This window comes from Crinia signifera, chromosome 4 (assembly GCF_055691185.1).
Source record: "Crinia signifera chromosome 4, ASM5569118v1, whole genome shotgun sequence".
Classification (NCBI taxonomy): Eukaryota; Metazoa; Chordata; class Amphibia; order Anura; family Myobatrachidae; genus Crinia; species Crinia signifera.
In genome coordinates, this window is record NC_139220.1 from 238,498,819 (window position 1) to 238,513,799 (window position 14,981).

The 14,981-nt window shown below is 42.7% G+C and overlaps 1 protein-coding gene across 14 annotated transcripts in view; it reads right to left on the reverse strand.

Moving 5' to 3' along the window:
* Window positions 1-14,981, reverse strand: part of PPIP5K1 (diphosphoinositol pentakisphosphate kinase 1) — a 148,894-nt gene that overhangs the window by 97,871 nt on the left and 36,042 nt on the right. For all 14 annotated transcript variants that reach the window (XM_083184079.1, XM_083184080.1, XM_083184083.1 and 11 more), the window contains exons 3-4: window positions 8,417-8,881; window positions 1,280-1,475 (exon numbers count right to left, since the gene is read on the reverse strand). In XM_083184079.1, the coding sequence (XP_083040205.1) occupies window positions 1,280-1,475; window positions 8,417-8,566 (346 nt within the window). In that variant the 5' untranslated portion in view covers window positions 8,567-8,881. The remainder of the gene's footprint in view (window positions 1-1,279; window positions 1,476-8,416; window positions 8,882-14,981) is intronic.

Below are 14,981 nucleotides of genomic sequence, written 5' to 3' on the forward strand. Positions count from 1 at the left end.
AACAGGCAGCCATCAGATGTCACCTGACATCCGCCATTACTCCAGTACATGCAGTGGCATCCAATCATAACTTGTTCACTGTATGCCTGACGACGGAGTTTAGCGCTCCGAAACGTTGCAATAAACACAGAAGCACCAACTTAAAAAATCCTAGGAGTGCCGTGTGCGGTGTGTGTGTGTTCCCACCCAGCCCCCCCAGGGATCTAATGACACCAAAGCTACATTGTCTACCACTTGCAAAGGCACCAAGGTAGTGGTTTATGCTTTTGGAGTGCCGGATCTACCAGAGATTATAACAGTATATGATGGATGCGGTGGCAGGGGCATATATTGAGAAAATCAGACCACTCAGGTGGTCACAGGGCATATATTGAGAAAATCAGACCACTCAGGTGTTCTTTATTCGACATTTCAGTCGGGTAGACTTTTATCAATAACTTATTGCACAATTATAGCAAACTTATGCAGTAAGTTCTTAATAAAAGTCTACCCGACTGAAACGTCGAACTAAGAACCCCTGAGTGGTCTGATTTTCTTAATAAATGTACAGTGAGTGCTGCCGCATCTATCCTATATCTGACTGGTCTTCACTGTATGTATTGTACAATAATATACACACACACACACACACACAGGGCTATTTTTCTGCAGGCTCCAGCAGGAACTGTGGCCCTTATTCTAGTTCACTCTTTCTGACAAAATATTTCTTAGATGGACAAAACCATGTGCACTGCAGGTGAGGCAAGTGTAAAACCCCACCCAAATCTAATGATCTCTGCACAAGTAACACCTGCCTCACCTGCAGTGCACATGGTTTTGTCCATCTAAGAAATATTTTGTCAGAAAGAGTGAACTAGAATAAGGGCCACAGTTCCTGCTGGAGCCTGCAGAAAAATAGCCCTGTATATATATATATATATATATATATATATATATATATATATATATATATATATATATATATATATATATATATATATATATATATATATATATATATATATATATCTGTATGTATAGGACCACACAGAGCAGTATTAGGGTGTGCCAAAAGTATAGCAAACATTAAAAGCCATATAACCATTTCTTAGTGCGTACACAGACACCAGATACCCCTTATTAGAATTACAGTCATCTAATTTAACTGATTACCAGGCAGAAAGAATTTAAATTATTAAAAAGGGATTTTATCTTTCAACGTGCACGGAGTAACCCAGCAGAAGCTGTCAGGGCAGTGATGCCAGTCAGAGAGAGAGAGAGCAGGCAGGGGAGATCTTACCTTTAGAGTGGAAAGAGATTAGACAGTCACAAAAGGGCCACTTTTCAACGGGCTCATTGAGGATGGTGTCTTCAGACATAATCACCACAGTAATATACTCGAACTTGCACAGCCGCTCCAAGATTTGCGTCATGGGCTTAGACTTGGACTTTTTAGTCATGGCACAAATTCCCACCACAATCTGGCGTTCGGGGGGCTAGATGAAAAGAACAGAATATTAATTTACATAACAAAAGTAGTAACAATACATTGGACTCAGAGAGAGCATCTTCCTTCTTCAATCATTTACCTTGTTTGTTACTCCTAGAAAATATAAAAATCCCCTATATCTATTATAACAATGTTGTGAAGATGGACGGATATTTTTTTCAAAGCTTTATTTAGATAAAACCTGCTTTACATTCATGAAGGACAACATAGGCCCTAGGAACTACTGCTATTACTGGGGCACAAAGCAATTTGTGACCAAGGTCTTGGGCCTGTTCTCACAAGCTAAATATTGGGTTGGTACACAATTGGTTTTCTCCACAGTGTGTAGCTGATATACAAGTATGTAAAACACTACCTACAGTATAACTGTCAGCATACAGATGTACATCTAGCCTCCTGGCACATTAAACACCCCTTCTAGTTATGCCATTTGGTGGCATGACTTAGTAGAGAGAACATCATTTTTGTGCTGCTTTTTCATGCACAAGCAGCTTCTGATGATAAAAACGATATGTTGCATGCCTATATTCTGTATGTGATTGCGGCTGTATCTGCATACAAAATGGTATGTTACAGTGATTTCAAAGAAAACATTGAAACGTTCCATTTCGTATGCAGATACACCCACATATTTTAATCAGCAGAGTCTGCTTTCGCCTCTTATTCACCTAACAATGTACATGGGGGGAAATTTACTAAGATGTGAATTCTACTTCACATGTGATGTTGCTATGGGCAACCAATCAGATCCTGTCTACTATCTTTTAGAGGGTGCTAAATAAATAAGAAGTAGATTCTGATTGAATGCCCATAGCGACATCACATGTGAAGTAGAATTCAGATCTTAGTAAATTTCTCCCATTGTCAACAAAGAAAGATGCCCAATGCTAACAGAGTTGTACAGGACCCTGTAAGGACTCACACCAGACATATTCTACTGCATGTGTAGTGAGGCATGGTTTATATATTTATTAACAGTTTCTGGTACTTACGTATTATCTGGGCGCCCAATTTTTTCATTGCATTGCATCACATCGCATGCAATAGAGTGGCATACAATGCAATGCAATGCAATTTTTCATTGTAAAGACCCAATTTTTAATTGTATAGTCACCCATGGGTGATTTCATACCTCCACTATCCAACTACGCATGGAGTTGATTTTATATAGTGTGGCGAGCGCAGCGAGCCACCGAGCCCAAAGCGTGGCGAGCCCCGTGAGGGGACGCAGAATACATGTAAAGTTAGCCACGTGCGCTCACTGCGCTTCGGGCTCGGTGGCTCGCCACACTATATAGCCACACCGCACAGTTAGGGCCATGGTGGGAATCGAACCCATGACCTCAGTGCTGTGAGGCAATAATGCTAACCATTACACTATCCGTACTGCCCCATGATGTAATTATCTGTAAGAAAAGTGTAAAGTAAGTGGTAGGATTTGCATTTATGCACACACAATTAGGATGGACATACTGACCAGCATTAAAGGTGCCCATGCACGGTGCGATGTGTGCTCCCACGGACATCCCATCGCACAGTTCAAAAAGTATGTGCTACACATACTTTTTAACTAGCTTCGGATCGCATAGCATGCAAATTGCATGCGATGCGATGTAGTCCAAAACGTATGCAATTATCGAAGCGTGTATGGGCAGCTCAAGGCTTCCTATGTACTGTGTTTTGTATACAGAAAGGTCCACCTGAGATTTCCATGCTCTTTGTTGTATATTATGTAAACATTACCTGGAGCGACAAAGAAACGTCATCTTGGAGTAGATGTCTATAGCTCACTTTGGACGCAACTAGGGTTACCACCTTTCCCCTTTAATTCCGGACACATATTAATTACACAGGTTCTGTGGAAGTTTAAAATCAGGTGAAATGGAGTCTTGAAGTCTGCCAGCCACAGAACCTGTGTAATTAATATGTGTCCGGAATTAAAGGGAAAAGGTGGTAACCCTAGACGCAACAGAGTGTGACATCTTAGACATAATATAAGAAAGGAACTGTGTCTGGAATGTACTCAGATCCCTGGGAATTCCTTTAGTAATATCCAGGGAGATCTTGGACAAATACCTAGTACAGCTCTCTAGCAAAAACCCCGGACTGGCAACTTGTGAGCACTTATTTTCCCTATCAAAATGGTTAACCAGGGGCCAGAGTCCGCTATTTCTGCTTAATCCATGTGTTTGTTATCTAGCATGTCTGTAGAATTAACGCTTTGATAAACACATCTAACCTGCGTGAACTGCGTCTTAGTCAGATCTACTCCACACTATCTGACACTAAACACTGTTTACTGAACACTGTTCCTAAGATTTCAAATAACCAGTTGGGTAAAAGGAAACTGAAGTAGAGAACATCATTGATCAATTCAAGACAACCACTGAAATATATAGCCCAGGATTTCAGATGCTGCTGTACTATGCCCCCAAGTCCGTCAGTAACATGAGCACAGTGTACAATAATCAATTGCCCCTGTAGTAGTCATACTAGTGCCTGGCCAGAACCAGAATTAGAATTTGGTGTCTAGAGCAGTGGTTCTCAAACTCAGTCCTCTGAACCCCACACAGCTCACGTTTTCCAGGTACACTCATTACTGACTGACACATTTTAAAAGATCCACAGGTGGAGCTAATTACTTCACTTGTGATTCTGTGAGGAGACCTGCAAAACATGCCCTGTGTTCTAGAGCAGTGGTTCCCAACCCTGGTCCTCAAGTACCCCCAACAGTGCACGTTTTCCAGGTCTCCCGGCAGGTGCACTCATTATTCAGGCACATTTGAAAAGATCATAGGTGGAGCTAAATTATAGTACTTGCGATTCTGTGTGGAGACCTGCAAAACATGCACTGTTGGGGGTACTTGAGGACCAGGGTTGGGAACCACTGTTCTAGAGGGAACAGAGCCTGTGAGAAAGGCAAAGTTAAAAAGTTCTGAAAACATGAAAACTGCACATAGACTAGAGGAAGACAGAAACCCACGTCTGTGCAGAAGAACAACATGTCAAAACAATATTTCTAATAAACACATAGCGCATGAGCAGGGAAGTTCCATTCAGTGGTGTTGCCAAAGAATGCAGTGTTAACTGGGTGTAGGATAACCTGCCAGAAGATGATCTAAGATGGGATAAAATGTGTATGTCCCTAATGCTATGCTCAACAAGCCATTGCGGTGTCTGACCTATTCCGAGAACGGTCTATTTGCAGGACCTACTATAGGCCAACATTTCAACCCTTAAATTGTCTCTATTTTCCTAGAATAAACCAGAGAGATATGCCGTATGTTTCCCAATTCTGCTCACGGAACGGCATTCTCATTGGTGGATTTACTAAAAAAAAAAAAAAATGTGTTTGTATCTTTAAAACATGAAATAACCAAAAAACTGGGTATTTTAGTGGCCAAAGTTACACAAACAGTGCAAAATGACATGGTTATGCCCCTTTCAGACCGCAGTAAAAAACTGTATTTTGCCGGGTTTTTAAAACCGTTTAAAAACGGTAATATGTGCGGTCTGAAAGGTGCAGAACCAATTTACCGTTTTAAAAAAGCCGTTTTTGCTAAACGGTTAAAATGCAGGGTCCTACCCGTTTCAGACCCGGTATTTTGGCACCAATAATGGGTCTAAACGGTATTTAGGACCCAGCCAATAGTGGTCCGCTCTGTAAATATCTAATGAGTGGACTACTATTGGTCCCACCCCCCCAACTTGGGCAGCGCAGGGAGGGAATGATCGCGCTGCGGGCAGGGGGTCCTTGCAGTGTGTTTTAGATCAGTGGCGGAGTCCCTAAAGCGGATGGGAAGTAGTAGTACTAGTACCCCCTGCCCACAGCGTGATCATTCCCTTTCCTGCGCTGCCCAGGTAGGAGAGGGGGGGGGGGGGCTGCGCTGCCAGGTGTGTGTGGGGGGGGGGGTTGTGCTTTCCGATGTTATTTGTTGGCTGGTACCGGGAAGAGGGAGGGGGAAATCCAAGATAGCGGTGCCGTAGCTGTGCTGTTTCCAGAGAAACCACTGCCGCCGTCACTGCATTAGGAGGACTAATGCTACTGCCACCTCTATGGTAAAGCGGTGTCTGAGTCGCCGCAGCTGCTGGGATGTGAGTGGAGGACCTGAGGCTGGGGCAGCATCAAGCATGGCCACAATAATCAAAAGGCAAATCCTAAAGCACTTGTCAAGGTACCGAGGATGCCTCCCTGCTTTCACACCGCAAACCAGCTTTAGAACCGGTATTTACATGCGGTGTGAAAGGGGTTAAACTTGCTCTTACCCGTTTTAACAAATGTTTTAAATACTGTACCGGGTCTAAGCAGGTTTTGCGGTGTGAAAGCAGCATTAGATACATTTGCATATCAAGCGCCCCTAGAAGTTATTATTAAAAATATTTCCTCAGTTCATGCCCATCATAACAAATGGCCTTCCTTTCAGAAGTACCAAGCATCAATGGAGACAGCTCGTGTGACTGCTAGCGGATGCTGGAGAGATTATGCTGCCAATTATACAGAGTACCAATCAATGGTGTAATAAGCTCATTTACAGACCATAACCAAGAAGCAGACTTTGATATTTCAAAGATACACATCAGTTTCCTGGGCTATGCTGGCTGGCGAATCAGCCAATATACACACACATGAGGAACTGAAACATCACTGCTGCTAAATCCAACCTCCTACCACTCTAGAGCAATGGTTCCCAACCCTGGTCCTTAAGTACCCCCAACAGTGCATGTTTTCCAGGTCACCCGGCAGGTGCATTCATTATTCAGGCTCATTTGAAAAGATCCACAGGTGGAGCTAATTATAGCACTTGTGATTCTGTGTGGAGACCTGCAAAACGTGCACTGTTGGGGGTACTTGAAGACCAGGGTTGGGAACCACTGCTCTAGAGCAATGGTTCTCAAACTGTAGGTCCTGACCCCAAAGTGGCTCCCGACCTTCTCAGCATGGGGTTGCGACTCCATGTTGCTGACCATCAGGCTGATGATTTTCCTAATCTTAGGTCCTTGATTCGAGGAGTGTGAAAAATCTGTTGAATTGTCTGTTATTTTAGACATGTTGTGCCTCCACAAAGCTGCCATGTATGTGCCGTCTGCTGACACATGTGACGTCATGACATGCAATAACTTGCTGGGGTCCTGTAATTATTTTTTTTGTTTGATGGGGTCCCAGAGAGAAAAAGTTTTAGGACCCCTGGTCTAGAGAAAGAATTGTAAGAGCTTTGAGAGAGATAAAAAAAAAAATAACAACCAATCAGCTACTCATCATTTTTCTCAATATAGCCTGTAAAATGGTTATTAGGGAGTGGTTGGTACTTTATCTCTCTCTTCACTTTGATAAATCGCCCCCTAGCACAGAGTTTTTATTAGGCCTGTAGTGGAAAAGTGCACCTAAAATACTGCAAGGCAAAAACAGTGTAGACCAGGCATGTCCAAACTATGGCCCTCCAGCTGTTGTGAAGTCCCATCATGCATTGCCAGTTTTGCTATTGGGAAAGGCTAAAACTATGCTAAGACATGCTGGGATGTGTAGTTTCACAACAGCTGGAGGGCCGCAGTTTGGACATGCCTGGTGTAGTGCAAACCCGGTTATAAAAAAAGTATAGGACAAGATCTGACCTCTGTCACCTAAGAGGTAGTGGGGAAACCCAATCTTTCTGTGGTAAGAACAGACTATACATGCTCCTGTGAGCACTACACTAAAGCAGGGTACACATTAGCTGATTTTTGTTAAGGATATGCACAACAACAATATCATTAACAATATTTTTGTGCAAATTAGCTATGCACTATATTGTTATTAGCCCCTCTGTCATATGCACATGCAGTAAACTACTTCTGCCTCTACCTTCAATGAGAGATGTACCCCTAGATGTGGCCACTGAATGAGATAGTTGGTAAAATCGATTAGTGTGTATGCACTATATCGTTTGTCCAGGAGTTCAAGGGAAACCATTAGCGATCGCGTATCAATTGCACTGTCAGCTAATGTGTACCCAGCTTAAGGCCCTTTCTACACTCCAATATGTATCTCCTTTAAATCCTGCAAAATAAAATCTTATTATAGCATAAACTGTTGCCAGGGTGTAACAAACTCCTCCCACAAATCAGTGCACAGCAAATCTATGAGTGTATGTACAAATACAGGTGAATCTGTGCAAAGTAAGGTATGGGATGTCACAAAATAGCATTTGACCTGCTGGTTTCTATGACTCGAAATTAGCCTTTCAGAAGGTTTTCTTTTAGGCTTCATTTTTTATATGGAGAACCTTTTCCCATGCATTACTAAACAAGGATTTAAAGTAAATCGCACTCATGGTGTGTACACACAGTAAGATTCCTTTGCTATTCAATCTTTGCTAACTCATGTGCTTTTTACATACAATTCATGCCATCTACTTTAGATCTGCATTATATAGTCATTGCTGGTCTGTCTATCTGGGTTTCGATTTGTGCTGCCATGGGACCGTGCATCGGGATCGCAAGGTAAAAAACCTGTGCGATCTGCATGCGATTTTAACTATGTAGTCAAAATCTCATGCTGGATTGTACCGTGTGTACACACCATCAGGCTACTATAGTACAATACAAACAGACTAAAATGTAAAATGTAGTACAAGTAGTCATCAATAGTAAAGTATCATCAATTGAATAGGTAAATGTGGTGCAATTGCTCCACCACAGTGTAGGGAAGGGAAACTTGCACTGGACATGGACTTAATGACTGGCCTTGTCTATTGAAAGTGAAATGTACTATCTGTGATTATGAAAGAGATCTATTTATTCTACATAATGGCTTTGCAGGCTAGCTTATCTCTACAAACATATGTGATAACACCTTTATAAAGACCAATTAAATTCATACAACATGCTTATGTCAGACAAGTACATATGAACCTTCATTTTGAAAAAAAAATGATTCAGGGCATTTCTTACCGTCTCTTCCTCATCTTCATCTTCTTCATAGAATTCAACCTCGTCTGGATTCATGTTTGATTCCAGGAAGTCTGTCTCATCATCTTGGGCACCAACAAAAAATCTGGGTGTGGAGCTGTCGCCCTCGCAGGGTGGGGTCAGGGATGACATCACAAACCTCTGGGCCTACCATCACGCTCTGGAACCATCACGTAAAAATAGGAGAGATCTTGACAAAGAACGAGCCGGTTCTTTGGTTTCCAGCTTCAGGACACAGGGTTCAGAACAAAAGTAAGATGATGCATGATATGGATACCTTGAAGTGTCTAGCTTTGTGAGAGAACATGCATAACAGCATGCTCTAGAAGTCCAGGTGACCCATACATTTTATCTAGTGCTAAAAGCAAAATGAACAGCAGCAATAAGGCAAGTTATGAGTCCCCAGCTTGGTGTCCCGCCACGTGTCAATCTAGCAGAGGCCTGGACCTAGAAAAAACAATATAAAAAAGAGCATATTAATAATAATGTATACTGTGTGCGCAGTAGTGCAAATACCCAGACACCACAATATGTTAGACGACAGAAGAAGAGAGGACAGAGTAAGCATGTCAAACAAAGGACCAATCACTAAAAACACTTGCAGAAACCATAACATGTTTGTCCCAAGCAACTCAGCAATCTCTGCTATTCATAGTAAAAGGTGAAGCAATTGATCGTATTGTTCTGTCCTTCCAGCAGGGCTTACCAGAAGCAGCCAGTTGAGCCAAGAGTTTGCTAAACTGATGATGAGTAAACAGTCCTTCTCCTGAGCACGGAACACATGCACTCAAGGGGAACAGCAGTCAGAGGTGAGTTACAGTTCTGCCTTCTCAGTAACCTATGGCTCTTACTGCTGATTGCTCCACCCTTCCTAGGCAGCTGTCTCAGCACTTCTCAGATCCGTGCTGTCACATTTATGCATGCAGTGTACAACAGTAATGTGCCCCTACTATCACCCTTATCCCTGGCCATGTCCACACCTGACCTAAAATCGGTTTCCCCAGGCACTCACTCCACACAATGGTCTACTTCCAATCTCCCTGCTGTACATATTCAACATGGATTAATAAGGTTCTCTCAATGGGGCAGATGTATTAAGCCTCGTGAAGAGATAAACTGGAGATAAAGTGGAAGGAGATAATGCACCAGCCAATCAGATCCCAACTGTCATATTTCAAACACAGCTGATTGGCTGGTGCGTTATCTCTTCCAAGTTATCTCCACTTTATCTCCAGTTTATCTCTTCTCCAGGCTTAATACATCTGCCCCAATGTTAGTTATTTCAGTGTCACTATAGTCAGAAAACAAGTAGGATAAAGCAGAGCAGTCCGTTTTGTACTAGGTGAAAAGGGTTGTGTCAGATGATAGGCATGTCAATACACACAGGGTACCGCCGCATGCTTGCTTCTCATGTAGAGCACTGCAGGTAGCGTTACTTCTAGACTGCATAGTCTGCTTTTAATGTATAGGGAGTTTCAAACATTACTTTTTTTATTTTAAATGTCAGTAAGGAACAGTTTTCTGGGTACTTGTTTCCTAGCATGGCGCCCATCGCATACCATGGGATAAGGTTTGCTATGGTATGGTATGCGATGCGATATGTACAATTATATATCACATAGCATTGCATGCCAGCAAATGGCATGCGATGCGATTTTTAATTGTACAACCACCCTGATGGGTGCTTACAATGTTAAATGCACCCCCATTGTCAACGTCACCCCCACTATCAACGCCAACTTGAAGCATGGCGAGCGCAGAGAGCCCGCGAGGGGCGGCGGTACGCGTCCTCCGACCTTTTCATACCCCCACTATCCACGACGGCGTGGAGTTGATTTGAGATAGTTTGGCAAGAGCAGCGAGCCACCGAGCCCGAAGCGTGGCGAGCCCCGCAAGGGGACGCGGAATACATGTTAAGTAATCCGCGTCCACTCGCCATGCTTTGGGCTTGGTGGCTTGCTGCGCTCATCATACTATCTAGAATCAACTCTACGCCGACGTGGATAGTGGGGGTATGAAACGGTCGGAGGACGCGTACAACAACCCCTTGCAAGCTCGCTGCGCTCGCCACACTTCAGGTTAGCGTTGATAGTGGGGGTGGCATTGACAATGGGGGTGCATTTAACATTGTAAGCACCCATCAGGGTGCTGGTACAATTAAAAAAATCGCATTGCATGCCACTATATTGCATGCGATGAGATGCACTGTGATGGAAATCGGGGGCGCCTGGCTAGGAAACAAGTACCGTTTTCTGTTACATTGCAATATGCGTGGTTACCCAAATGCTACATGTCAGTATGCCATCATAGAGATATCACTGCACAACGCAGGCATGTCCAAACCATGGCCCTCCAGCTGTTGTGTTGTCCATTAGTCTCATTGTGCCTTGCCACAGTTTTGCTATTAGAGAATGCTAAAACTATGGTAAGGCATGCTGGGATGTTTCACAACAGCTGGAGGGCCACATTTTGGACATGCCCATCATAAAGTTTATTCCAGAGCTCCTGCTGCTGGTGACATATCAGTTATCCCATTTTATAAGCGAGTGGGAGGGTGAGGATGAGCTCAGGATGAAATGCTCCTGCAAGTGTTCCTGCCCACCTTAGTGTGGCCCTATTAACCTTGGTGCGTCTGGAGAAAGTATTTATTTCTATGAGCAATGAGTTGGTATTTTGGGGAACATTATTATATTTGTTCAATACAAATGACCTACTAGAACTTTACAGACTATCTATAGCAGATGTGTGTCAAAGGAAAACAGACTTTGAGCCTGATTCAAAAGTAAGATGGAATTCTAGTGCCGCATACAGGCAGCATTGAATTTCCATCCCAATCTCTAGGGGGTTGGGATGGTTTGGTCTACAGTAGGGTGGTTGAAAAGAATAAGGTCGACATGTGTCTAAGTCGACATGGGGTTTTTCAGTTTTTTTACCCGAATGTCGACACAGTTTGAAGTGCACCGCATCGCTCGCAACGTTTCGGGCACGGTGCCTTGCTGGGCTCGGCACACTATTTTATTCTCCCACCATGCTCTAGTGGATGGTAGGGCATGAAATACCACCTGTCAGCACAAAAAAACAGTGAAAAACCCCATGTTGACCTTTTGACTGTCAACCTAGACACTGTCAACCTAATGCTTGTGTCAACCTAATGACCCGTCAAACCTAGACCCATGTTGACCTAATGGTGTCGACCAACATACTGTAGACCAAATGAACGTATCTCTCTCTAGGAGGGGCAGGAGAGGTCTCAGTAGTAGAGAAAACTGCTGCATGTAGTTGCAATCCCAGCCCTGCTGTCATGGTAACCTGGGATCCATCATCACGAACATCGGCTTGTGCAGCTGGCTAACGGAAGCAAGGCCACAAAGTCTGCATGGGGACACGCATCCTAGAAAATGGGAGAGACATCCCCCTGTTTATAGGAATGCAGCCCTACAACACCCCCTCCCCACCCCCTTCATGCCACTGCCTATCAATCAGGCAACAGCAGAGGGGGAACTCTACAGGTGACAACGCAAGGCACGTTCTGTGCATGCGCAGATTCATAATTATTGTGTGCAGTAAAACCTGTAGGCAGCAGCAACTCTCAGTAATGACAACTAATGAACAAGCTTTCATGAGGCACCTAAACATAAAACTAATAAGTAGTGGAAAATAAATATACATGGAAAATAATAACCTACGACAGTTATGAATAATTATGACAAGCACAAAATGCACGCATTATTAGAACGCTTGGAAAAAATGTATTTAACTTCACCAGTATGATGGCTAGAATACATGCATGAAGAATAGAAGTATCAGAACAGGAGGACATGCACTGAAACTAGAGGGGGGCAGTTTCGGGGGAAATCTGGGGGAAAATGACTTCACAGAATGTGTAGCGGACAAGTGGCATAGCCTCCCAACAGAGGTGGTAAAGGCTAAGATAGTAGAGCAATATAACAATGCATGGGATAGCCATAAGGCGTTCCTTACCATCAAATAGGGTTTAAGGCAACCATATCGTTAAAAAAAAGGCAGACTAAATGGACCAAATGGTTCTCATCTGCCGTCAAATTCTATGTTATTATTAAATACCTGTACATATAAATAGCGAATAGAACAGATTGTTATTCAATTTCAGAAATCCAATATACATTTGTTATAGTTTCTGCTATGTTCTTCTGTATGTTGTTGAACACATGCACTTTTCCCTCCCATTTAGGATGAATAAAATGCTATGACAAAAACATGTTACTTTTTATGTGTAATGGTAAAAGGTTCCAAAGCAGACACTTGTATAAAAGATAAGGGGCTGCAGTCGAGGCTTAAATAAGCTGCCTCAGAGTCCTGCTGTTTGTCGAAAAAACTTCAGTTTTCGACTTTTTTTTTAGTTGAATCCATGATTCCACCTTTTGAACTTCTTTGATTTTTTCTAACAGGTTGGAGTGCAAACTGTCAGAAACCATGTGGATTGGTCGCCAATTCGTCTGCTTTTGTTGTAAACGGGGCCCGTTTCAGACAATCTGAATACAACTTTAAAAGAAGTCTGATTGAGGAGATGAGGCAGGGAGGATGGCACCAGGTTAGCAGCAGCAGCAGCAGGCCGGGTGACAGATAGTCGGATTTGGCTGCATTGAATGGATATTGTAGTATCCATTCCGACAAATGCCTGCTGGAATGGATCCAACTCCTCCGCCCTAGTCGCCGTTTTGTCATTGCCGTAGTTCCCTGTTGCTTTCTTATGGGAAATTTTGTGTACCTCGCCGTTTGTGTATTCAATGAAAAAAATGGAGAACGCTGCTCACTGTGTTTTTTTTTTTTTTGGCTTGCCTCTCCATTTTGCTTTTAGCATCTTTTTAGGTGAACTGAACTTACATACTTAGAAAAAAAAAATTATTTTATTTTTTGTGTCTACAAGTCAATTTTTTTTTATTATTTGAAGGATCTATAATTTTTTTTTAGATGCGACAATATATTTGTATATTTTATGTCGTATTTTTTCCACGATGCATTTTTTCCCCACTAATTATTCTACCAATGATTTGGGTCCAGCACATTCACATTAAACCCTGGTAGTCCATTATAGGGAGGGCAAGCCGGGTTTAACTCTTCTTTTAACCCGGGTCGATTTGCCAGGTTGCTCGACCCGAGTTATAAGCATTGGTGCTTTCACATCTGTTGACCATGTCGACCTTTTTCATGTGTCGACCAATAGTGGTCTACCTTTCCGCTGTTGACTTAATGACCCATACATGATTTTATCTAACACAGAAAGATTTTGCTTTTAAGATCAATACTGAATAACCCCTCATGTGTGGTGTTCTCATGAATCGGACAGGTAGAATAATCGTTTACCTGGAAGCCCTACATCTTGAAAGACCAGGAACCCCCAAAGGAAAACAAGTAAATGATTGTTTGCACTGTTATACACAGAGACATTAATCAGAAAAGGTTTTCTACATGTTTAAGAAATTCTACTAAAAAAACAAAGGGATAGAAAGCCACAGGAAATGAAGGGAAAGAGTGGGTCATTGAATGTGGTTTAGTGTATAGGCATGGTGTCCCAGTTACAAAGCATATCCTTATCAGAAAGGCCACAAATCCCCAGCATTCTGGTAACAGGTGCCATACGTGTACATACGCACACTCGTCATCTCCACTGTAACTATGCACTTTGTACACGCACTGATTGTACAACTGATTATTATCCAGTCTTTATGAAACAAAACTGATAAAGGAGGGTGAAAAAAGGGCCCGAATTGTGAGTTTTGAGGCAAAAGAGAACGATGTACAGATGTGTCCACATACATCTAGCCTTCTAGTTGCACTTTGCGGTGGTGTGACTCAGTTACACTAAGCATCTTTTCTTTTAAAATGTGTCTGCATACAAGACCTTGCTGAATACAGTTATATTCGGCACGCCTATATTCTGTGTGTGACTGCAGTTGTAACTGCATAAGGAATGCTACGTTACAGTGTTTCACACAATAACACAATACAAGCATGCCAAGTTGGTGTAACACACAGTAAAGTCAAAGTAATCTTTTAATGGGGCCTATTTATCATCACATATTTGCAACATATTTCCTGAAAACACCCAATTCCAGTGGATAGCAAATGATTTAGTAATCGCCGATATGTACTGCATATAGACTGTAAAGCCCCGTACACGTGGGGCAAAAGAAGCCCCATGCTGAGCGAGATGCTTAAGCACAGATCGCTCGGCACACATGGCTGTATATATGCGATGCGCCTGCGAGGTGTGCTAAGCAATGATTTACATATGCTTATATGCGATCAAAGAAGGATAGACAATGCATGCACTGTCTATGTGAGCGGGTGATGGCGATGCATGGAACAATGCATCGCCATCGCTATAGAGTGTACACACAGAGCGATCTCTAATGAGAGATGCTCCATCTCTATATAGTCTTGCATGAACAGTCTATTTTTCTAGTCCATATAGACTAAACGGGAGCGCGCATCGGGATCGGATCGACATCAAATGTGGCTAAAATCACATCCCATTTCGATTCTATATGATCAAAGTCGAATAGAA